The sequence below is a fragment of the Balaenoptera musculus genome, chromosome 11 (assembly GCF_009873245.2).
Source record: "Balaenoptera musculus isolate JJ_BM4_2016_0621 chromosome 11, mBalMus1.pri.v3, whole genome shotgun sequence".
Lineage (NCBI taxonomy): Eukaryota > Metazoa > Chordata > Mammalia > Artiodactyla > Balaenopteridae > Balaenoptera > Balaenoptera musculus.
Genome location: NC_045795.1, coordinates 76,476,292 through 76,502,986, shown reverse-complemented (window position 1 = coordinate 76,502,986; position 26,695 = coordinate 76,476,292). Strand labels below are relative to the sequence as shown.

At 43.7% G+C, this 26,695-nt stretch overlaps 1 protein-coding gene across 4 annotated transcripts in view; it reads right to left on the bottom strand.

Moving 5' to 3' along the window:
* The window catches only part of PTPRG (protein tyrosine phosphatase receptor type G), a 721,438-nt gene that overhangs the window by 157,670 nt on the left and 537,073 nt on the right, over positions 1-26,695 (bottom strand). For all 4 annotated transcript variants that reach the window (XM_036869404.1, XM_036869405.1, XM_036869402.1 and 1 more), the window contains exon 6: positions 17,494-17,560. In XM_036869404.1, coding sequence (XP_036725299.1) covers positions 17,494-17,560 — 67 coding nt within the window. The remainder of the gene's footprint in view (positions 1-17,493; positions 17,561-26,695) is intronic.

Below are 26,695 nucleotides of genomic sequence, written 5' to 3'. Positions count from 1 at the left end.
ACTCTCCCACTAAGAAAATCTTAATAAATGTACATGTTATAAAGTGGAGGGACTGCTACAGCCAGGCCCCTGGAGCTGAATCCTAACTGTTCTACTTAAAGCTCTGACCTAAGACAAGTTACTTAACCTCTCTGTCACTGTTTCCTCATCTGTAAAATGGGATTATAATAATGACCTCATCTGGAGGTTTATGTATCAGGAGAGTATTACATGAATTAACAGTAGTTAAGGGCTTAGGAGAGTGTCTAGCATAGAATAAGCACAGATAGATACTTGTTAAATGAATCCTATTATAAAAGGGCAGTTGACTCCAAAGCCATCCAGATCAGAGCACTCTGCCTCCAACTTTTGTTCTAATTAGTAATTTGAATTAGAAACATTCCTATCCCAGACACTTAACTAGTTGAGAAAAATATTTGAAATACTCTACTTATCCTACCATCCATTCCATTATACCATAATAAGCAAGTACTGTGCATTACTAGCTAAAAGAACTGAAAAGGAATGAATCTCATATTCTACTTTCAAGTATCCCAGTGCTGTATGCAGACAATATTATACTTTAATAATTAATTGTTCATCAAAGAAAAAGATGAGAAACAGGGATGCGAAATTCAAAGTTATTCAAATTGCAAAAATTATGAATAATGTATGACTTTTATATAAATACACACTATATTAGTAGTCTACATTTCACCCACTCTTTCATTTTCAAGCATTCTGAACGACAATATGAATAATCAGTTAGGGGAGGTTTATTTAGAAAAAGAAAATACCTTATTTGAATGCAAACGGAGTATATCAGGAGATGATTAAATTTTCTTATCAATTAGAAAATTCTGTATGAGGGCTTTAAAGTCATGGTCAGCAATTAAACCCAGAGCGGCCCGGTTATCCTTGCAATTTCCTTTCAACGTTAAATTATATCTGGCTCGATTCTGTTCAATTTCTTATTTCTGATAGCAGTGCTAGGAGGCAATCTTTAATTAAAGAAAATTTGAAAGATTCAAACATGCATAATTGGATTAAAAATGTGATCATTAAAACATTAGATGATAATCATCTGATTGATTGCATTTTTTTCAGTGTGTTAATACCTAATGTTTCAATGCTTTGGTTATATAGGAAAAAAGAAAGTCTTTATAAAACATGATGATCAACACAGAGATGAAAACTCTACAGTAATCGAGAAATATGGAATTATACTGAAAATATTCACACACACCCAAATGAACAAAGGATTTCATTGGAAAGTATATGGACAGAATGTGAGAGTCTCTAGGGGAAGAAAACCAGTCCTATCCCCAAAACAAGGAATCAACCAATTTTAGGGAAGTATATAAAATAAACTAAGAACAGAAAGCCCAAGTTTCAGTTTAGCCCAATGATTGGTTTCTTCAGGGTTTCCCAAAATTTTTATAAGGAAAAGTTATTAATTTTTCCTTAAAAGCTTAAAATCACTGGGGTAGCACTGGCCTTCTGCTTCATATTGGGGAAGGTAGAGAGAGTGGCAGTGGAAAAAAACTGGGGATTAGGTCATGCTAAATAGGAGAAGACTTATGACTGTGCTGCTCAAATTCAATGTGTATGCAAATCACCTGGGAAGCCTGTTAAACTGTAGATTCTGATCCAGTAGGTTTGGGATGGGGACTGAGATTCTGCATTTTTAATAATGCTGATCACACTTGAGAAGCCAGTTTCTATGAGGACTGTGTCAGTGGGCTCCTCCCTGTTCTGCAGCCTCATCCACTGCTACTTTCTGGCCCTTAGGTTGAGCCATATTGACCTCTTGGCTGGTCCATGATCACACTACCCCAGGGCCTTTGCACTGGCTCTTCACTCTGCCTGGAACATTTTTTTCACTGCTCTATTCATGGCTGGTTGTGGACCAAATGCCTTTCAGCTGCTAACAACTTACTCATATTTGAATGACACATTTCTCAATGAGGTCTCCCCTGACCACTGTTTTGAAAAGGTGTCAAAGGGCAGGCTCGTTGAGAGGGAAGCATTTGATTGAAAAACCTGAAGATGGAAGCAAGCCAGGTGGCTACCTGGGAAGAAAAGTTCAAGTGCCCCAAATTTGACAGCTCTAGGAGGAAAAAATCAGCTGCTGGTTAAGGATAATCTGGAATTTGGCTAAAAATTGTGAAGAGGCCAAAACACTAGACATAGAGTCAGCAGCTCTGGGTTAAGCCTGGAGTAGGCACGATGGGCTGTGTGATCTGGGAGGGGCCACGGGTCTGACAAGCTGGTGAGACAAGGGCCTGCCCAACAGCATCAGGAAGTGGGAGGTCGGGATGGAAAGCAAGAGCCTGAAGGCCAGAATCCAGGGACTTCAGGAGCTTGGCATCTAGAAGCCACCGGGGAGTAAGAGAGCATTACATTATAATTAAGATGGTGGCAGAGGGAGTCAAGGAACTAATTTTATGACCTAAATATAAGAAATGAAACTTGCTCTATCTGATTGGATGTTGACTGTCATTCACTTCATCTCTCTCTCTCATCAACAAGGAGAATGAAACAGCAAAGACGGGGCAATGAAGTGGGGCTGGACCGTTTTCAAGGTGTAGCTGTCTGCAAGACTTCATGACAGATGATTTTAAGGAAAAAGCACCACACTGAAGTTACAACAAGGGGATCCTGGGGAAGTCACCCAAGAACCACAGAGAACTCTGCGGGGTTCCAAAGAGTTTTAAAGGACGCTAGTTCTATTTCATTTACAAATAAGGAAAATGAAGTCCATAGAAGGAAAGTGACTGAACCAAGATCACACAGTGAGGTGGGAAGGGAGTCTGGGTATCCCTTTCTACTACCCAGTTCTGTATCCCTGGGCCCCCAGTTCCTCACCTGCAGTTGACATAAACATGATCAGCTGAGGAAATCTCTCTGAAGACTGAAGAACTCATTTAGCTTTTTAAACATAAATCTAACCCTGACACTGCCCAGTTCAAAATCATCCAGTGGTTTCTCCCTTCATTTAGAATAAAATCTGAACTCCTCACCACGGCCATGAGACCCTCCATGATCTAACTCTGCAACCCGTCTTCTCTCTGCCCTCTTCCTTGTTGACCATCACCTCTCTTCTCACCTTTCTGTTCCCTTTGCCTACAATGCCTGCCCTACTCCCACCCCCACTCCATATGGGTGATTCATTTTCATTCTTCAGATCTCAGTTCATCTCCTGAGAGCCAACCCTGAGCGCCCCATTTAAGGCTGTTCCCGCTGCTATTAACCATCTACATCACACTTGGTTTATTTCCTTCCCAGATGCATTCACTTATTTACTGTCTGTCTCCTCCAAGAGCCGGATAATTCCACAAGAGCAAAGCCTTTGCCTGTTTTGTTCACTCTGTATATCCAGCAACAAAAACACTGCCCGGAACACAGTAGATGCCCAATCTTTGTGAAAAGAGAATGAAGGAACAAACAAACACAGCAGTTGGTGTATTTTAAATAACCAATAAATCCTAGATTTCTTCATAGCCATGTCACCATCAATCGAAAGATGCACCATTATTTCAAATGCCACTATTAAAGGCAACAAGTTGCTAATTAAGCAATGATACAGTATCACCTGGAAGGTGCGTCCTAATTTTAGAGTTGTTAAAATATGAATGAAAAAAATTGTAACTATGTGCAGTTACACATAGTTTTGAACTAGATTTATTGTGGTGATCATTTTGCAATATAGACATATATCAAATCATTATGTTATACACCTGAAACTAGCATAATGTTATATGTCAATTACATCTCAATAAAAATATGAAGACATGAGAGTTACAGAACTGATGAAATAGGAGGTTGAAATAATTCAATAGGATTCACATCGAAGGTCCCCATCAGCTTTCTGCGTCTACTAGAAGCTGGCTCCAGGGCCTGTTTTGTGGTCACAGTGCAAGATGCTCACAAGGCCGGGTGGCAGCAAACTCCCATCTGTTATACTGACCGGATTCCCTGGCCTCAGTTTACCCTCCACTGACCTGAACCCTAGACTCCATCCACACCGTGGATGTTCTGTAGTTCATGTCTTTTGACTAGTTCACATTTACGGTGCATGAACTTGGTGCCAGGCCCTGCTGTGGCCTTTCTCTCATGGAGGCCTCACGACCCTGTGAAGTAGGTCTCAACGTCATGATGAGGGCTGTGACCTTGCCAACGGTCACAGCTGTACAGACCTGCGTCTCCCTCACAGGCTATGTAATTGATTAGTAATAGTTTTCTTTTCTTTTTTTTTTTAGCAGACTGGAAGCTCCACTACATCAAGACTGTGGCTCCTTAGTGTATCCCCAGCACCCAAGACAGGGCCTGAGAGAGCAGCTCCTTTATACGTGGCTGAAAAAAAATCGATCAAACTAAGTCACTAAGTAGCTCTAAGTCAGAAGTGGGGAAACTGGGGCCCCGAGGCCAAATTCAGCCTAGTACCTGTTTTTGTAAGTAAAGTTTTACTGGAACAAAGCCATACCATGGTCTGTGGCCGCTTTCAGGCTACTACTGTGCAGTTGAGTCATTGTAGCACAGAATGGATGGCTGGCAAAGGCAAAAATACTTGCCATTAATCCCTTTACTAAGAAAGTTTGCTGACACCTGCTCCTCTGTGAAGGGCAGGGTATTTAGAAGGGATGGCAACAAGCAATACTATTCAAGCATGAATGGAGCAAACTACATGAGGACATAGAGAGGTGTGGAGCTTATTTCTGCCTCTGAAACACTCTTCACCAGGGTGCAGAGGATTTAATACACACCCCTTGGCCTTCTGCATGGGCACAGTCCAGAGAAGATCTGAGAAGCCCCCACTATGGCATCTTATTTCAGGGTCTGAGCAAGGGCGGCCTGAGCAGGAGAGAGCTCACCTGATTAATCAGACTCCTGTATTCAAGGAACCAGGGTGGCACTCCAAGGTCATGAAATAGCCACTCTACCCAGGTTCAAAGACATCTAGCCTCCCTGAGTTTATTGGTGGTCAGGTGGTCAAATGTAGCATTTTGATTTAAGGGTTGATGTATGAACAAAGCATATGTTGACATTAACATTTCCAAAGAGAAACTACACGAAGAGCGCAGAGTCTTGTCAACACTTAAGGAAATGAACATAACGTTTAAATTATAGAGTTATACAGTGACAAAACCCCAGTGTTATCACTGAACAGTTCCGTTGCTTGCCTCTCTCCCCCACTTGGTTCTGGTGGCCATAATTGACATGGTGTGTACATTCTTTTAGCTTCCTTTTGATGCTCAGTCAATGACCTAATTCACAGAGGAGAAACCCAGGCAGAAACCAGAGTTAAGTGATTTTGACAATAATTAGGAAGACAGTCAATGCTAGAATTGGAAACTGGCCCAGCAGAATGCATCTGAGTCCAATACAAATGGGTTCAAATCACTGTTCCACTGCCATGAGCTGGGACAAATGAGCCAATCTCTGTGAACCTCAGTTTACCCATCTGTACCATGGATTAAGCATTCTTCTCTCCCTGGGCTACTGCTGAGATTAAATGAGACTCTATGTATAGAACATCTGGGCAGAGCTAGGCACATAGCCAGGGGTTAACAGATGTTTCTGTTTCTTCCTTTCACCCTCTTTCTGGTCCCTGGTCCACTACCCTATCCCCTGGTCTCAAAGGGACTGGCTATCCCAAATCATCTTTGTGCCCATTTTCTCCATCACTTCATTTTATTTTCATACGACCCAACTAAGTCAAGCAACATACATTCTAGTTCAATAGCCGGGTAGTGATGGGGCAGAACTCAGAGCTCCACCATCATCTCCTGTCACCTCATGGCCTCCACCATACTCACATCAACAAGTAACAACAACAACTTGTTGGGGGTGAGGGTGGGGGGATGGCAGTGATAATAGCTGACACTGGGTGCTGACACAAGTTTGTACAATAAGTCACTGACTCCTCAAGACAAACCAATAAGGTTGGTATTACTATCACCACTTTATATGGTTAAGAAAATGGAACCACAAAGAGGTGAAGTGATTTGTGCAGGTTGTACAACTAGCCAAAAGCAGAACTGGTATTCAAACCCAGAGCCTGGGTTCTTGGCCACAATGCGACCCTGCTTCTCCTATACCAAGATGACATGCATAGAGCAGGGTAAGAAGGTCACAGCAGGCAGCCCCAAGCACTTTAGCGAGCACTTTCACAGTATATAATTGGAGACATATTTTTAAACTCTCTGCTTTTCACACCCCAGTGAAACAACCAGGAAAAGGGCATTTCCCTGGGTTCCCATAATCCTGTTCAAATGATGACATATTGACAAAGGAGGCTGGCTAAATGAGGACTAGCCTCAAATTCAAATTAACCTAAAAGGAATCACTTTTGAAGTCTTTTTCTGACTCAACATGATTGTTCACAATGCTATTAGTGATAAAATAGAGCCCCACAGCACCCCATTTCCTGGCTTTGGCTAAGAAAAGAAATGGAAATAGCCCACATCTATGGTGGTGGTTCTGACAAACCGAAAGCCAGGAAACTGGAAATGGCTTAAGAGCGCCTGTTTCTAGAAGATTTTGAGATCAAAGGGGTTCAGATAAGCATCTGCCCTCCCTGGATCCATAACAGACTTGAGCCTATTAGTCAAGACCAGGGTGCTGCATATTTATAGCACACTTCAGGAAAGTTCCATGTAATTAGATGCTGGAAACATAAATTTCAGAGGGGGAAATTTTGTCACGTGTTAAGATGTTCAAAACTATCAGTGGCCTGTAGATAATATAGCACTGGGTTTCCCATTCAAAAGGGAGAAAATTTGAATGATTTCTTCCTTGAAGGTTAACATTAAAACAGAACCCTCTTTAATTTCATTGAAATATATCTGGATGATGTGGCAATCTGGGCAATATCAAACCTGAAGCCCATCTCTGTAAAGTGTATCAAATGGTAAGTAATGACCTGAGTGGGTATTTACACTGTCTCCAAATAAACAAACCACTTTGTGAAGGCAACACTATTAGTAGAGCTACAATAGTTACCGTTTCGACATGGCAGGGTTGACAAACTTTTTCTGTAAAGAACCAGAGAGTAAATATTTAAGGTTCTGCAGGCCAGAGAGTCTCTCTGTCACAACTACTCTGCCGTTATAGTGTAAAAGCAGTCATAGACAGTAAGTAAATGAATGGGCATGGCTGTGTTCCAATAAAACTTTATTTACAAAAACAGGCAGTGGGCCAGATTTGGCCCACAGATTGTATTTCCTGATCTCTGATTTCCAGGACAGTGGACACACTCCAGGCACCCTTCCTTCTCAGTACTTTCCCTGTCTTAAAGCATTTAGCATTAATACCCACGAGGCAGATACTTTCACAATTGTCATTTTCCCAGGTGGAAGGCTCAGGAACAGAGAGGGCCAACAATTGTACAGTATCACACAGCTCCCAAGCTGCAAAGCCAGCATTCAAATCCAAGACAGCCTGAACTCTGAAGTGCTGGTCTAGAATCTCTGTTCAGCAGTGTTCCTAAGAGTCAAATTTCAAGTGAAAAGTAATAAAATTTCATTTCTCTAAAGGTATTCCACGATGCAGATTTTTTATAAAAATTCACTTCAGGGATGTCCCTGGTGGTGCAGTGGTTAAGAATCCGCCTGTCAATGCAGGGGACATGGGTTTGATCCTTGGTCCGGGAAGATCCCACATGCCACGGAGCAACTAAGCCCATGTGCCACAATTACTGAGCCTGAGCTCTAGAGCCCGTGAGGCACAACTACCGAGCCCGTGGGCCACAACTACTGAAGCCCATGCACCCTAGAGCCCCTGTGCCACAACTACTGAGCCCACGCGCTACAATTACAGAAGCCTGCACGCCACAACTACTGAGCCCATGTGCTGCAACTACTAAAGCCTGTGCACCTAGAGCCCGTGCTCCACAAAAAGAGAAGCCACCGCAATGAGAAACCTGCGCACCGCAACGAAGAGTAGCCCCTGCTCACCGCAACTAGAGAAAGCCCACGCGCAGCAACGAAGACCCAACGCAGACAAAAATAAAAATCCAAATTAAAAATAAATAAATAAATAAGTAAATAAATTCATTTCAAAGTTCCAATTGCTGTATTCATGTGAACACATGACATGCTTCTGTAGGCAAATTATAGTCTCTTTGACCGTCACCAAGAATGGCAAGGACCAAAAAGAAAGAAAAGAAAGGAAAAGGAAAGATTCCTCATGAGATTAAAATTTTTCCAAAGGCAGAGGAAATCTAGTTGATCATCTTACCCTCAACACCCGAACTAGCACTTATTAGGCATGATGGATGGACACTGTGATCAAAGGGGCTTAAATTTCACTTACACAAAACAGGCAAGAACCCCTCAAATCAAATCAACTCATCTCTGCTCCATCTTCTTGCTGCTGGATTGTAACAACACAGATGGCCATTTTCACCTAATAGTTTACTTTGTTCCAAATGTTCCTTGTGCTAGGATTTGTCTTCTTCTTCCAAAGTCCATGCAAGATATTTTTCAGAAGCTTCAGCCATTTAGTTTTAGAAAGTTCATGTTGAGATCTTCATTCCAGGGATAATCAAAATGGTGTTGGAAGGATGAGAGTATGGGCCCGTTTAGTATTTCTTCACTTGCCCCTTTAACAAGTCTATATGATGAGCCTCAGTCAACCAAAAGACGCAAATGGTAACCCTGGCCAAGAACAGAGCGGGAGATGGCCTGGGAGTAACAAGAGTCAGCCTCAAGTCACGAAGACCTTGGTTTAAGTCACCCAGGCCCTGCCTGCTTTACTTGCCTTTCTATGTAATGGGGGATATGAGAGCTGCACATCAGAGGGTTTCTGGAGGATTTAATGATGTCTGTCAGGCTAATCATACCCTGACCTGGTACAGAGCCAGGATGCACCAGCCCAGTAACAACGAAGAGCCTTTGTTTTCAGACCTGTCACCTGCCACCCCATCCCTTTGGTTTCTGATTTCTTTTTTCTAAATTCCACAAGGAAGTATTGGCTTCCAAAGTCATCGCTTAATGATACAATCCCAAGGCAGCCACAGTTCTTTCTCTGGTCTACAATCAATTTGTAGAGAGAACAAACAACCTGTCATGGGTACTTATGATAAAAAGTTTTGTAAAGAAAAAATAAAATGCTGTCACTCCCCTCTTTGTTTGCTGTGAGGCCACTTGGTACGCGATGTCTCCCAGAAGAAAGCACTGCCTGAATCTCTGACTTTCTAATACTCATCATTGTCTTCTTTGATTGTGAAATTTAACACACATGCAGAAAGGTGTACAAACATAAACATACTGTTAACCAATAATCCTAAAGTGAACCCTGGAGTAACCACCACTCTGAACAGGGGGAGACTTGCCACCCTCCCCGGGGCCAGGCCCTTATCACTTTCCCATCCCACTCCAAGAAGTAACCACCATCCTCTGTTTTTAAATAATCATTACTTTGCTTTTCTTGTAGTTTTACCACCTACATGTGCACTCCTAAAGAACCAAGGTTAGGTTTTCCCATTTTTTGAACACTTGTTCAAGAATACCTCGTGCATTCTTCAGACTCTTGCATCACTTTACAGTTTTCAGATGTGCCCATGTTGGTGTGAGCCACGAGACTCCACGTGTTTTCACTGGGGTGAACTGTTCTGTTGTAGGACTACACTTTGTTGTATTTATCCAGCTTGCTAACAATAGGTATCAGAGGCATTTCTGGGTTTGGGCAGTTAGGAAAAACAATGCCACAGACATTCTCATACACAGCTCATGGTGCATTTTGTTTTTCTTTAAAATTAATTAATTAATTAATTTTTTGGCTGCATTTGGTCTTTGTTCCTGCATGCGGGCTTTCTCTAGTTGCGGCGAGCGGGGGCTACTCTTCGTTGCAGTGCGCAAGCTCTCATTGCGGTGGCTTCTCTTGTTGCAGAGCACAGGCTCTAGGTGCACAGGCTCAGTAGCTGTGGTGCACAGGCTTAGTTGCTCAGCGGCATGTGGGATCTTCCCAGACCAGGGATTGAACCCATGTCCCCTGCATTGGCGGGCGGATTCTTAACCACTGCGCCACCAGGAAAGTCCCTCATGGTGCACTTTTATCTGAGTTTTTCCAGGGGACATACACAACAGTGGGACTACTGAATCAACTTGACTAGACAGTGCCAAACCGTTTCCAGAAAATCTGAGCGTTCCCAGCATTCATATCCTTGCCAACACTTGACACTGTCAGGGTTTTTAATATTTGACTGTCTGGTGCGTGATGGTAGATTATTTTTGAGCTTCGTGAGCGTAATATTTTTGAGAAATTAATGTATAATATCCATGGGCTGTTCTTTAGTTTGCAAACAGTCAAATGCACAAATCTAAGGGGACAGTGTAGTAAATGTTTATAACATATTTATGTAATCTAATCATCCTCCAGATCAAGATATATAGTATTTTTTTACTGCCTGGGAAGATTCCCTTGAGCCCTTTCTCACTCACTGTACGTACCCCTTCACACCACTATTCTGATTCTTATCACCAGATATTAGTTCTGTCTGTTCTTGAACTTTGCATAAACGGAACCATGCAGTACACGTTCTTTTGTTTTTGTGTAAATCAAGTTCATCATTTTTAACTGCTGCACACTATTCCCTTGTATGAATACACTAAAACTTGAATATCTAGGCTCCCCTTGGTGGACATCTGGGCTGTTTCCATTTGGGGGCTATTATAAACAAAGCTCCTGTGTACAGGTCCTTTTGTAGCCATTTCTTTTGGGTGTATACCTACATGTGGAACTGCCGGCTCAGAGGGTACGGCCTATGTGTAACTTTGGCAGCAATGGCTACACGGCTTTTGGAAAGGCTGCGCCACCTTCAGACCCACAGTGGCTGTCCTGGAGTGCCAGCCGCGCTGTGCCCCAGGGCTAGTTTCTTTTAAAATCATGTATTTGTGGCCAATGATGCAGTGGCAGTTGACAAGGCAAAGCTTAGCCACTGCTTTAGAAGGAATTCAGGTTTTTCTATGACTGGAATCTCTTCCAGGTTAGTCTTGATTATAGAAACCTCAATCCTAGCAGGTGGGATATGGAGAAAAGAACAGATGCAGATACTCCAGCTTTCACCACCAAATGAAAACACTTGGCAGGTAGTCACATGTATGTGCAGATCTACTTTATTACCTCCCCTTCTGCTAGATGCCTGGATTGAGTCTAACTATTCTAGGACATTGTCCACAGATCTGGTGAGCTGACAATGAGCACCCCAGGGCAGGGGAGAAGATGGGTAGAAAATATCCCCAAAGTGAGCCCAGTGAATAAACTAGTCAACAACTGGGTGAGGTATTCTGCAAAGAAAGTTTGATTTTCATAGACCCAACTTCTATTGGTGAGTTTTAACAAGGAAAGCTTGCAAGCACCTCATTTTGTGACATCACTAGAAGGGCGTTCTCGGGTGATAATGTATTTGTACTTTCACTGATAAGTTTCTCAGAAGAGCCTGGGGAGGGAGGACAGGGAGAAGAGCCATCTCGTCCTGACTGGTGTCTGAGGCAATTTCTAACTGTCCCCTTTATGTTTCCCGTGAAGGAGGAAGATACTTTCCTATGCACTAAGGTAGTACATTCAGTGGAAGAGGAAAGGACAGCAAGCAAGGTGATGAGAAAAGAGGGACAGGGACTTCCCTGGTGGTCCAGTGGTTAAGAATCCACCTGCCAACGCAGGGGAGGCGGGTTTGATCCCTGGTCAGGGAACTAAGATTCCACACGCTGCAGGGCAACTAAGCCCGTGTGCCGCAACTACTGAGCACACGAGCCACAACTAGAGAGCAGCCCACGTGCCACAACGAAGGGCCCACATGACACAACTAAGACCCGATGCAGCCAAAAATAAAAATAAAATAAAAATATTAAAAAATAAAGAGGGGCGGATAGTCAAAGCTGAACAATCAAACAATCGCTACTGCAAGTTTCCTTCCAAAAACAAAAAAACGGATCTTTCTTAGATGATTGACATGAGGGAGTAGTTAGTGTTCCAATGCCTTTCTGACAGCATTCTAGACTAGGTATATGTACAGTCTGCTGGATTTTCTTTGGGTGGATATTATGAAAAAGAATAGAAAGTAGGTAATCGAAAAACTTGAAAGAAAAATAATACATCCTTTTTAATTAACAGAGGATATAATGTACATTACTTAGCATTGGTCAATTGGGTACAAACTACTTACAAGGGAATTGGTACATTTTTACACAAATTCACGTACAAGTTTATTGTTTTATTTTATTTTTTTAAATGAATTGCTTTTTAAAATTTTTTAAATTTTATTTATTTATCTTTGGCTGCATTGGGTCTTCATTGCTGCGTGCAGGCTTTCTCTAGCTGCGGCGAGCGGGGGCTACTCTTTGTTGCGGTGCGCGGGCTTCTCATTGTGGTGGCTTTTCTTGTTGCGAAGCATGGGCTCTAGGCACGTGGGCTTCAGTAGTTGCAGCATGCGGGCTCAGTTGTTGTGGTGCACGGGCTCTAGGATGCACAGGCTTCAACAGTTGTAGCTCGTGGGCCCTAGAGCGAAATCTCAGTAGCTGTGGCACACAGGCTCAGTTGCTCCACGGGATGTGGGATCTTCCCGGACCAGGGATTGAACCTGTTTGCCCTGCACTGGCAGGCGGATCCTTAACCACTGCACCACCAGGGAAGTCCCTCCTCACTCTTTAATGTAATTACATGCTTAACCATATGTCTCTCCTGAGTGTCTACAAACTCAGGGAGGGCTGGTCCATGCGTGCTGTGCTTTCTCTCTGCCTAGCTTCATGGTGTACTTAGATGAGGCACTTAATGATTATGCACAAAAGGAACAAGCAGTGACTGTAAGAAGTTCTGAGCATTTTAAAAGTGAGAGGACCAAGTCATCAACTTTTTGGCAAGGTGATGAGGAAAATGTCTTTGGAAGGAAGATGTGACCTCTGGACCAGCCACAGGAGACACCCCTAAGACCTTCCTTCTAGAGACAAGCCGCTGTGCGGAGGCTTGGGAGCTGCTGTGCCTTCGGGCACACCTCGGCGCTCACAGGGAGGCCGCTCTCGCTGGGATGCTCTAGCCAATGACCACACCTGGTAGGGCTGGGCCACTGCTGCCCAACAGAGGACTCCTCTCACGGGCAGTCTTGGCTCTGGCGTTCTCCAAGGTCCCAGCCAAGACTTTCTTAGAGCTGCCTTCAGCCAGTCCTCCTAGGTTCCCTCTCTTTAGAGGTATCAGACCTGCACTGGGGTCCCAGTGTTCTCCCCACCCACTCCTGCTCCCTCTCCTCTTTATCCTTCCTGGGCAGTCCCTCCCTGCCAAAAAACTCGCCTGCACTTAAAATTCCATCTTGGTGTCTGCTTCACAGAGGACCCTACTGACCAAATGCCAATGGTTGGCTGGTGGGACCAGATTCCTCATTGCCATTTCAGCTAAAGGAACACATAAGATTCTTCCTAGGGACCTCCCTGGTGGTGCAGTGGTTAAGAGTCTGCCTGCCAACGCAGGGGACACAGGTTCGAGCTCTGCTCCAGGAAGATCCCACATGCCACAGAGCAACTAAGCCTGTGAGTCACAACTACTGAGCCCATGTGCCACAACTACTGAAGCCCACATGCCTAGAGCCCATGCTGTGCAACAAGAGAAGTCACTGCAATGAGAAGCCCACGCACCACACAGAAGAGCAGCCCCCGCTCGCCACAACTAGAGAAAGCCCATACGCAGCAACGAAGACCCAATGCAGTCCAAAATAAAATTAATTAATTAATTAAAAAAAAAAGATGCTTCCTATAAAAAAAAAAACACATCCACTTAATGAGGAATGAATATTCTAAGATATGACTCCCAGAGCTGAAGAAATAAAAGCCAATTGTGAACTGCAACAGAAATCCATATTGATTTCTTCTTCGTATACGTCTCTGTCATTGTTCCCAAGCCAGAGGTTCTGTGAAGGGTACGATTATTTATGTCCATCACAGTAACAGATAATTCAAATCCTTCATAGGACCTTCAACTGAAAATGTTTCTAGTTCCAACAAAAGTTTGTTTGTTTGTTTGTTTTAACAACTTCAGATGTTCATTCTCTTTTGGAATAACGACAGAAGTGATGATGGTTATCAAAACGAGAGTCAGCAATGGCCCCAGAAATTCGGGCAGAATCAAGTTTCCAAGCCATTATCCTACTTCTTTCTCTTCCCAATCAAAGCAAAGCCTGTGAGGCCTTTAGTTCCTCCACCTCTTTCCAATTTTATATTTTGATATTTTTCACCTATTTGTATCTTTACTTGATTTGCTCATTTGGCTTATTTTACTGAGCATCTATTAGTTGCTAAACACACGTGGCTTCTGCCCTCATGAAGCTTACACTTTAGTAGGTAATACAGGAGTAAATAAACAAACAAGGTTATTTCAGATACTTTTAAGTGCTTCAAAGAAAGAAGCCTAAGATGATGTGACAAGGAGTGATGGGAATGGGGAGATGATGGGGAATTGGATAGGATAATTAAGAAAGAATTGCCTGGAGACTTCCCTGATGGCACAGTGGTTAAGAATCCACCTGCCAATGCAGGGGACATGGGTTTGATCCTTGGTCCCGGAAGATCCCACATGCCACAGAGCAACTAAGCTTGTGCGCCACAACTACTGAGTCCGTGTGCCGCAACTACTGAGCCTGCACGCTGCAACTACTGAAGCCCGTGTGCTCTAGGGCCCGCGTGCTGCAACTACTGAGCCCGCGTACTGCAACTACTGGAGCCCATGCTTCGCAACAAGAGAAGCCACCGCAATGAGAAGCCCGCACACTGCAACGAAGAGTAGCCCCCGCTCGCCACAACTAGAGAAAGCCCATGCACAGCAACGAAGACCCAACGCAGCCAAAAAAAAAGAATTGTCTGAGGAGGTAAGATCCAAACTGAGACCTGAAATAATTAGAGGGAGACACACTTGCTCTGAGCTGAGGGAAGAACGTTTCTGACAGAGGAACCAGCAACAGCAGATGCAAAGGCTGGAAGGGGTAACGCTCCAGGCAGGCTGGAGGGAGCGGGGGTGTCATTCACCTCCTTTCCAGGTACCTGACGGCTGGCCTGTGTCTGTCTGTCTTCACCAGTACATCAGCCCAGGGCTCACACCCAGTGGGCGTGCAACACTTTTGCTGAATAAAGAAGTAAACTTTCTCAGAGAGGCTAAAGAGGCAGCCATAGTTCCAGCTAGTGAGTGGCAAAGCCGAGATCCCCGCCAAAGCCTGTCCGGCTCCAAAGCCCATGCTCTTTCCACCCTAAGACCCTGATAATGCCTGCGCTGGCGCATGGAAGGAATTCTCCCCCAGAATTGCTGGCACTCCCTCCCGGGCTAGGTTGCTGTGTTCACAGAGCGACTCTGCAGTTCCTCACCTCAGCTTGGCACATGTCTGGGCACCCTTTGTGGTGTAAGTTATTTAACATGATCAGGATAAAAGCCAGACGTTAGAAACCTTGATCTGAGCTCCAGAACTGGGCACGAGGAATAATTCTCGGGCTATGCCAGCCGCATGGGGGCAAACCAAGAGCAGACTTTTACCAGAAGACTAAAGTTCAACCAAACATGCCCACAAATAGGAATGCTCACGTCTTCCTGTCAAATATCAATGATTGACAAACACATTCACTAGTGTGTTAAAGAAGAAATATGCCCACCCCTCCCAGGGGATAATTATTTCTGTTACACTGAAAAAAAGAAGGGAACTTCCTTTGCAGGGAACTATTTTTTGCAGGTCTCCTCTGACTTTTCAATTAGGAGGTAGCGTTGAAACCTCATACTGGGCGTCTCTGCCATCCTCCCAGTAACAGGTATCATATTCCTGCATATAACTGCCTCTTAGAGGCTAACTGTGGATAATGAGGAAGGATTACACAATTATGCCGGCATGCAGCTCATGAACCAAATGATCACTATGCAGTGAGTTTACTGAGATTTGGGGATTTGGGGGCTAAAGGAAGCCTACTGCTTATCTTTAACATGTGGAATGTCCTGCAATGATCATCATGGAAATGAGATTACACAGACCCACTCAAATGCCATAACTGATGGAGTGCTTCCTCTCAGGCTGAAGAAGAGGTACCTGTTTTGAAGATTCCGGAATTCTTTGTGGGGTGATTGTATTAAAACAGGAAGAAGAGTCAGGGGGAAGGAAGATCTATCCATCACTTAGTATATTTCAAACCCCCAACCTCATAATCTATATTATAGACTGGAATTCCAAGAAAGCGTTTGATGAACTGAGAGTTCCCGGGCACCTTCTGGGAAGGAGCTCAGAGAACACAGCGTGTTGCCCATAACATCAACTTTCTGTGCATTTTTTGAGGCTGCCCAGTGCAAATTTCCCTACGTCTCACACCCACCACTACTGCTATCAACATCAAATCACAAAGGGGCAGACGGTCTAAGTTTTGGCAAAAGTGTTTTATTCCCTTGGCAAACTTCCATACTACCTACTTCCCAGCTCTGCGTGAGGAGATTTCTTCAGAGATACAAACGAAAATCGGGAAGCAATGGATGTTTCCTAAAGTGAAAACCTCAATGAGGCGTTTTCAGTCACCCTATTTTTCTACTTTCACTAGGTTTATTATTGTTACCCGCTGTATGATTGAACACTTATAAGAGCAAAACGATCCAAAATCCTACCTGCTTCCACGGAACACTGATAACTGGTTTTGTTTCCCTGAGAGAAAGGGGGTAAGATGTCTGTTAAGCTCTGCAGAATTGGCTAATGTCAAAAGACATCCTCCCAGCAAGGTGTGAAGATGTCTTATCATAGCCGTGGAGATGAAGGGGAGGTGTATTAAGGTTACTAATGCTATTTCTGTCAATGTCTTTGGAATTCTAATTAGATTATTAAAATCTTGCAAATCATTACAGTACCTCTCATCTCCACACCTCCCTGTGACAAGGGTACTTTTGAAATTAGAGGATCCTGATGTCATAGGTAATGATGCATCGCCGATAATAAAGTTGCAGGGAAATTCCTCCAATAAAAAACAGTTGGGTAAGACAGAACCCATCTATCTTACTTTCTCACCCCGTTTTATGCTTGAGGATAAGACGTCTGCTGCACAGAACACGGCCTAGCATTTTCCATTCTAGTAGCTGATGGTACTTGATCACATGCAGCAAAATTTAATGACTTGTCATGGCTACTTAAGTTTTTTCCCCTACATCTGTGGGGCAAATCAAGAAATTCATAAATGAAAAGTTACTTGAAAAGGGAATCATTTTAGGATAGATATGAGGCACCTGGCAGGTTCAACGTGTATGAATAGTACATCTTAGGGTGTTCTGATTTATAACACATGCATTCCGAGTGGTACCTGAAGAGAAACAAATTGCTTACTGTTAACCCAGATCCATTTGCAGGTAATAAATGGATGTGCTCTCTACCCATCAAATAATGGGCCTCATGCCCTTCAACATCAGTGGATGAGGAATGGGTGTCATACTCCGTCCTCTGCAAGATAACCCATTCCTTTAGGTGGAGACCTTAGCCCTTCACATCCCAGCAAATGGAAGTGTATGCAGCTTACTTACCATGATGTACGACGCCCTTCAACCCATGGATAATAGGATCCAGTGCAGAATTGTCCCTTGGACTGACCTATATGTAAAGGAAACATGGTTGGTTAAATCTATTCTGGCATCAGACACAACAGTCTCAGTTTAATCTTCTAAAGAGAAGGGGGGGAAATAGATGTTATCTAGCAAGCTGCTTGGGTCTCACATACACCATGGCTCTCACCAAACACAGGAGATTTATGACACAATAAAACCAAGTGAGGAAGTCTAAATCAAAAGAAAGAAACTTCTCAGAATACATTAGAACAGGAGAGAAATACCGTAGTCCTAGCAAAATCTTAAAAAGCAAGCAGACTTTCCCCTTGCTTTGTTTTATGAAAAGTAGATCCCAATTGGCTAAAAAGTCATTGAAAGTCATCAGAGAGCAATCCATCAGTGATTGAATATCTCAATACCTTTTTGTGATTATGTTTTTTTCCTCTTCTTTTAAGAAATGGATCTGTTCCCTGCTGGCTTACTCTCCTTTTTAAGGATCCCGATTCCCTGTGCCTTAAGTTACGCTCAAAGAGGCATTTCTAAGAGTCACTCAAGCAGGGAAAATGTAGAGCGGAAAGGAGCTCGAAGAGACAGTGTCTCCAACCTCCCTTCCCCGCTGGAGTATTTTTTTACTTTTTTATTTTTATTTTTTTTAATTTTGGCGGTGCCACAGGGCTTGCGGGATCTCAGTTCCTCCACCAGGGACTGAACCTGAGCCCCAGAGCGAAAGCGCCAAGTCCTAACCACTAGACCACCAGGGGCCTCCCTTCCCCCACCCCCCGGAGTTTTTAATCTGCCAAAATGTCAAGCCTCTTTGATTTTGACCCTCACGCTTTCCCCTTATGTTCTGATACTACTCGGCATAAATTCTCATTCTTGTCCTTTCTAGAAGATTAAAATTCCACCAGCGTATTATAATTTTGGTTTTTAAGTTCTTTCTTTTAGACACATATTGAAATAGCTACAAATGAAATGATTTTGCTTTCAAATAACTCAGGAGTGTATAGCAGAGGAAGCGAGCGGGGTATAGATGCACCAGGACTGGCCATTAATCAATCATTTAGGATCTTAGGTGATGAGTATCAGAAGGGTCATGATACAATTTTCTCTACTTTTGTGTATGTTGAACTATTTCCAAATAAAGAGTTTCCCCAAATCCATTATCTATGGTCAGCATATCTCCTAAAACTTTTTTCCCAGGGGTGTTATTTACATTTAATCCACTTCTAACACAATAAAGTTGAGATACTGACGAAACTTTCAATGGGTAGCAAGACCCAACTTGATGTTTCCTGGTTAATCCAGAGGAATCCAGGGCCAACGTAGGTTAAATTTTAAGGTAGCTGAAAAATGGCCACACCCCTTCCTCCCTTATAGATTCTCCCTGTCTGGCTGCCAATCCTAGTTTGCTCTCTAATAATAAGTCATACTTCACAATTTCTTTCTCTCTTCTGCCTCAGCGTCTCCAAGTTAAAGCAGTGGTTCTCAACTGGAGGCATTTTTACCTATCTCTCACTCCCCATTCCCACCCAGGGGATATTTGACCATGTCTGCTGACACTGTTGGTTGTCACAAGTAAGGGTGGAAGGGCGAGGCTATTAGCATCAAGTGGGTAGAGGCAGGGCTGCTGCTAAACATCCCAAAATATTCAGAAGAGCCCCCCAGAGCAATGAATTATCTGGCCCACAATGCCAACGATGCAGAAGTTGAGAATGAAAAACCCGGATTGGATGCTCTATGAGTTAACAGTGATTACATAGTGATGTCTGGAGCCCTGAGTTATGACTAAATTCAAACACAGGTGTCATTATGTATGGGGTTATGTTTATAGACTAATAAAATGAGGTGGAATTTGGTACTACGTTGTAAACACTACAAGTACTACAAAAAAAAAAAAAAAAAGGATCAGTGTATCAGATCACAATGATGGATTTCTGGAAGTTGCCATGAGTGTAGCTCCAAAATTGCCCAAAAGGAAGCTCAAGCCACTGGTTGAAGCACAAAACATTTCTGAAAGGCAAACATCCACAGAATACCACAAAATGAAAAAAAAAATCATATTTGCACCATGGCATAGACTAATCAAAAATTTTAAAACATGACCAAAAATGGAAACACAACTCAAGAATGCAAGATAAGAGAGTCTACCAGTAAATGGCCAAACTTCAAAAGTGACAGAACAAAGTAAGAGCCCAGAGAAGTATCTCATATCAAATTGAAGTTATAGGCAAAAACACGGTCTTCCTTCTCCCATGTCCAGATTCAGTCTGCAAGACATGTTAATGCCAGTTCAACTACCTGAAGTTACTCTAACGTATGTGGGAAATAGCAAAATGGCCACAAACTCCTGCCATCCCTGTCACGTGCATCTTGGCAACGTGACTGGCCACTCCTCCCATCAAGAGCTCACATCAACCTCTCCACTCTCTGAAAATGGGCTTGGGGACTTCCCTGGTGGCGAAGTGGTTGAGAATCCGCCTGCCAATGCAGGGGACACGGGTTTGAACCCTGGTCCTGGAAGATCCCACATGCCGCGGATCAACTAAGCCCGTGTGCCACAACTACTGAGCCTGCGTTCTAGAGCCCGCGAGCCACAACTACTGAGCCCGCATGCTGCAACTACTGAAGCCCACGCTCCTAGAGCCCATGCTCCGCAACAAGAGAAGCCACTATAATGATAAGCCCGCACACGACAACAAAGAGTAGCCCCTGCTTGCCGCAGCTAGAGAAAGCCCGCGCATAGCAACGAAGACCCAATGCAGCCAATAAATAAATTATTTAATTAAAAACAAACAGACAAACAAACTGGGCTTGGCCACATGCTTTGGCCGAAGGGACAGCAAATATGAGGCAGGGAGAGGCTTATACAGGGAGGCGAATGCAAGGGTTTATCCTCTCTTATTAATCTTTGAAATCCTGAAACCACCAGGTGAGGAACTCCAGGCTAGCCTACTGGAGGATGAGAGACCACAAGGAGCAGACACGTGGAGTCCAGGCTGAATCCATTCTAGACCCACCAGCCTGCCAACTACCAGACAGGAGAGTGAGTCCATTTGAGACCATTCAGCCTCAGATGGACCACCTGCAGTCTGCAGAGACCAGCCAAGCTGGCCTTGACCAGAAGAACCGACCAGCCAACCTAAAGTAACAAAGTAATTGTTGTTTTAACTAATTGGGATCATCGATTACAGTGCAAAATTTAGCTGAGTTTCATGACTGTGTACAGAGGTGGAAGATGGGGACAGGCTATAATGTCAATAATTTTCTTAACCAATACACCTTGCTTATTTAAAGTTTGTTTTGAAAGTTTCTCAGTGAGATGCCACCATCACAAGGCACAACATTTACCATCAACCTGATCAACTCATGTGATATACAAAACTGTGTTAACCCCTCCTCTACCATGGCAATATTTCACGGATACTGATTTTTGATCCCAACTGTGGGGCGATGTTTTGTAGTCAGGAGGGCACTTTAATGCATTTAGTCTCATCTGATGATGTGAAACTTCAAGGAAACTGTTCCTAATCCTCTGTGACTTACATCTACCAATGACGTCTGTAGCCCAAGCAAAAGGAAAATAACCTGATAACCTAATCCACCTTCAATTTCTGGTTGCTTCTGACTACACTATCTCTGTGTCTGATTACTCAGTCCTGGTCTCATTTGAGCTCAAGAGCCTGACCCTAGATTCTAAGCAATCCGGAAAATGAAAAGCCTTCTCCAATGCCCATTTATCTCCACAGCCTCCATTGCTGGTTTATACGGTTGGGGTTGAGAAGATGGACAGAAAGAGAAAGAAAAATGGAGATCACTGGCTGGTCAAAGTAACTTACTCTCCAGTTCATGTCTTGGATCTAAAACTCAGGGTTAGAATCCAGAGCATGTTAATAAGCGGGTTTGTTCCAGAAAGGCATAACCCTAACTGAAATACTCCCACTCGCTGCTTCAACCAATTTGCCACGTAAAAAAATTCAGGGACATAACCTAAGCAATTTGGGCAGCTTTGAAATATACCTACGGAAAGGGTGTACCAGCAACCCTTGTTTATACTCCAGTCTCTGCCCCGGGTAGAGGAGGCCAAGGGGTGGGGGAAAAATGCAATTTTTAGAGCTTCTGGGTCCTCACCTGTGAAATGGGGATATGATCTCATAATGTTATGAGAATGAAATGCATGAAGCTTGGAGTATAATGCTGAGTACAAATGCAACATTCAATAAGGGCTGGATATGACATGGCAACAACCCGACCCAAACGTTCAAATGGAAATGAATGTCAAACAACAGCAGTTTTATCCCTGAGACTTCTCAATGCACTTGGCTCTAAAAGCAATACCTCCTTGAGTTTGAATTTCAAATGATCCAAATTTATGTTTTATTTGACATCCACTCCATTTTGTAATATGCTGTGCGTGCTAAAGCCACATGAGGAGCTTTCCTAGCTCTTGAAATTTGCTTCCTTCCACTTTAAGATCAAAGGAGTTATGCAGTAATACGGAAAAGGCAGCAATTGCAAAAATGAGCTTAAAATGGATGAGAAGAAATGGACACCCCTTTCCCTGCAGAGTTTGTGCTCTCATTGCAAGACACAGCTTAGGGCACTTCCAATACAGATGCAACAGAGGGCTCTGAAATTAAAGCTTTTAAGTTGTCTTTGGATATAACCAAAAGACGTAGAGACATTAGCAATACAGGAAACCATGTAGGTTTGGGCAAAAGGCCAAATTTATATAAATGCTGATGAAATCTAAACTTCATAAAATTTTCTTTCCAAATAAAAGACATAAGGATTCAGCCAACTATCAATTTAGTAACCAATTTACTGATAATCTCTAGAGATGTGTCGATAATCCAGGCTCTACAGGCAGACATACATTTATTCCTGCTTGAAGCAAAACGACATGAGGCAGAGAAGCCCCACCAGGCTGTGTGTCTGCATTCGGATGTGCTGCCGTTTACTTTTCCCATCCACTGTGCCATGTGGCCCTTGACTTGGATCCTAATAACCTTCCATCTATCAAGTCCTGGCCATCTGCTAAATAGGATGTCCAAGACAACCTAGTTGCCTTGAAACTGACATCACCAGCTGCTCCTTTGGTCCTATAAATGTTGTATCCAGCCAGTACCCTCTTGTGGGAAAAAGGATTTATGCCTGCTGAGGGTGAATGGCTACACCATTAACCATAGCCACGGGGGAAAGTGACAAACAGCAGGGCCAGAGATTCTGCACATCCTTCCTGAAGTGCAGAGATGATGATCCATCCAAGCTGATGGGTAGCAGGTAACTGTGTATTCAGAAGCTAAAGTGTTTATCAGGACAAGGGCAAGCACTTCTTAGGAGGTCGGATTTCAGATCTGATTCTTCTCTTCTTCCACAGCTCTTACCTAAAGAGCCATGTAGCAAGGATGCTGCAGCTTCTTTCATTCTGACTTCAACACCTTGGGTACCACTCAGCAGGTTTTAGTTCAAGTTGCTGTCAAGCAAAAACCATTCATAACTTGGCTGTTTTACAAAACTGCATTTCAGTTAAGGCTTCTCCAGAGACAGAGCACCAAACAGATTCCTTTATTAATTAATAAATGCTTGTCAATAATTTCAGAAATGTGTCTATGTTCCAGAAGATAAGAACAGGACTTCCCTGGTGGTCCAGGGGTAAATAATTCACCTTCCAATGCAGGGGACGCAGGTTCGATCCCTAGTCAGGGAACTAAGATCCCACATGCTGCAGGGCAACTAAGCCCACGCGCCACAACTGCTGAGCTTGTGCACCTTCAATTAGAGAGCCTGTGCGCCGCAAACTACAGAGCCCACGCGCCCTGGAGCCTGTGGGCCACAACTAGAGGAGAGGAAACCCGCACACCACAACTAGAGAGAAGCCCGAGCACCACAAGGAAGAGCCCGCATACTGCAAGGAAAGATCCTGCGTGCCTCAACAAAGACCCCGTGTGCCGCAACTAAGCCCCAGCGCAGCCAAAAATAAATTAAATAAGTAAATAAATATTAAATAAATCTTAAAAAAAAAAAGAAGATAAGAGCATCAAACTACTAACCACTGATCTATACTGAAAACATCATTCTTTGGTTGGCTCTTCTTTTTAATGCTCACAAATATGACTTTTCTTCTGGTACACCCTATCGTCTCAGTTTCTAACGCAGAAATTTCTTTTTTCCCTTTTGACATCCCAATAACATTTTCTATTCTCTCCGGACCGTCACTGCTGCAGTGGGACTGCAAACAGTGGAATCAGAGGCATCGGTGCATTTACCACCCCAAACTGCCATGGCATAAAGTCAAAGAGAAAACAGAGACACAATCCAGAAGGTGGAATGGCCAATGAAGAAGGCACTCTGTAAGGCTGTAGGACTTTTTATGAAATGAAAGATTTTCACTTCCCAATCAAGTAACAGCAAGTAACCAAGTATGGATATCTGGCCAGGAGGTTTGGTTTAACTTCAAATAATGAATTTCCACAATCGTGGTTAAGCCTAATCTAATAGATATGCAAACTATCACAGACGCATCTCACCAGAGAAGGAAGAGCTCCTGTCAGAGGGGAAGGTCACAGTCTCATATCATCATCTATATTCCAGCACTTGACAGGACACACTCCTAGGACTGGTTTCCATCAGCACGTGAGAAAATTCCTAATTCCTCAGCCATGGGAAGGGATTAATATGAAAAAGCAACACAATTATAAATGCTAATAGGATTTGCCCTCCTCACTTCCAATGGAACTTGAGCATGGACATGGCTTACTTCCTGTTAATTCATAATATTCGTGGAAACCAGTCAATTCACAAGTTATACGTCTCCAGAGAACTGAAATGCACGGCCAGAGAAGGCCACAGAAGAAATGAATTGAATGCTGTTGGTCTTCTTAAACTGACCATTCTCTATCCCTCTGCCCAGACCTCTCCAGCTCACCGGAGGATTTACCACTTAATTGTCAGACTTGGCTTGGAAGAGTCTATTACTGGAAAAACCAACGCAGCAGGGTGACAGCAAGGCCCAGCAGCAAATCTGCACAAGGGCAGATCTTGCCAGCAGCAGGCATGCCTATTGTCAATACAGGTGATTTCTCATTTTCATGAGGATCAAACTGCCTTGGGCTGGGTATACAGTGCCATTTCCTCTGCCTCTGGACTCACTCAACACTCAATTTCAAAGCCAAAGCAGAAGAGAGGGAGGGAATGGGCAGACTGGGACATCTGACAAATGGAACTTCCATAGGGGCCCAAATGGTGATTTTTGTCCTTCTTTGTCTTCTTCATGCATTGTGTTTCAGAGCCAAGAAGATAGTGGGGAAGCGTTTACAGCAGTTCAGGACAGGGTCCCAGAGCCTGCCTGCCCCACCCCTGCCAGTCTTCTCAATGTAAAGGTTGCTCTTGAATGGGGAAGAAGCAAAAAAAATTCCAACCTAGCAAAGTGTGACCCAGAGTCTTAAGCTACAGCACAAACCATTTCACACAGATATTGTCATGACCTTGGAATTAAACAAACAACAAAAAAGTTGGGAAGCCTGAGGCAAGAGAAGCTTATTTCAGGTTCAGTGACTCGCCTGCAAGTTTCTCTCCATTCAGTGTGGCAATGCTGGACAATGTTGACTTTCTCTTGTTAATAATCCTGCCACGCACTGAAAAGCCCCAACAATATCAAAGGCTTGGGGGAGAAAGCAGAGCTGACTGTTTCCACGTGTAGCCAGTGACTTCAACTAAAACACATTAGATGTGAACCCTCACCCTTGCTTTTTCATTCCCTCCAAGCAAAAAGCTGCCCGGGGCACTCCATTTACAAAAGACTCGGAATCCAGAAAGCAGGATGTGGGGACTGTTTTAAATCCCCACCACGTATGCAGCAAGAGAAACATGAGAGACAAAGCGTATCAGATCAAAGGGGTCGCCAGATTGATCCTCCCCTTGAAAAAATTCCTCCTTAGGAGTAGGTAAGGGCAGCATTTTGGATAAACCTTAAGTCCAGTAACCAAGCATCCAGATGGCATTATGAAGGATGGGGGAAGACTATGTAAATATCATGTAGGTATAAAATATAAATATAATATAATATATAAAATATTAAAGCAAACCTTGCTCATCTTATATACAGAGTATGTGATAGGGGAAAAAAAAGATGATAGGATGTCTTTAGCCCAAATCATAAGAACCCAGCTCTTAGGCTCATTCACTCAACAAATATATGCTGAGTGCCTACTGCATGCTGTGGCAGGCTGACTCTAAGATATCCCCCAATGGTTCCCACTCCAGGTATTCAGGCCCTACAAATCTCCACTCTTTGAGGCTGGGCTGATCTAGTGGCCTATTTTATTTATTTATTTATAAATTCATTTATTTATTTACTTCTGGCTGCATTGGGTCTTCGTTGTGGTGCGCGGGCTTCTCATTGCGGTGGCTTCTCTTGTTGTGGAGCACAGGTTCTAGGCGCACAGGCTTCAGTAGCTGTGGTACACGGGCTCAGTAGTTGTGGCTCGCGGGCTCTAGAACGCAGGCTCAGTAGTTGTGGCGCACGGGCTTAGTTGCTCCGCAGCATGTGGGATCTTCCCGGACCAGGACTCGAACCCGTGTCCCCTGTATTGGCAGGTGGATTCTCAACCACTGTGCCATCAGGGAAGTCCCAAGTGGCCTATTTTAAACCAGTAGAATGCGGCAAAGGCAAAGGGAAGTCACTTCTATGATTAGGTAACAAGAGATTCTCATCTCCATCTTGCTAGCAGACTCTCCCTGGTGCCTACTTGGCTGTGAAGTAAATAGCCATGCTAGATGGGCAGGTATGGTGAGGAACTGAAGGGAAACCGAGATCCTCAGTAAAACAGCCCTGGAGGAACTGAATTCTGCCAACAACCTAAAGTGGAAGTGGGGTAGATCCTTCCCCAGCTGAACTTTCAGATGAGACACCAGCCCGGCTGGCACCCTGATTGCAGCCTTCTGAGAAACCATGAAGCAGAGGGCCCACAGAAACTGTGAGATGGTAAATGTGTGTTTCAGCTTCTCAGCTTCTAGTAATTTGTTATACAGCAGTAGATATTCACATGTCAAGAACTGGGCACTGGGATATGATACTGGACAAGTCATAGTGCTTCTCCTTACAAAGCTGAGAGTCTAGTTCTAGCTCCCACAGAGGGGATGAGGGCCCTGGCTTCCGTAAAGAATCCACACTTCACCACTG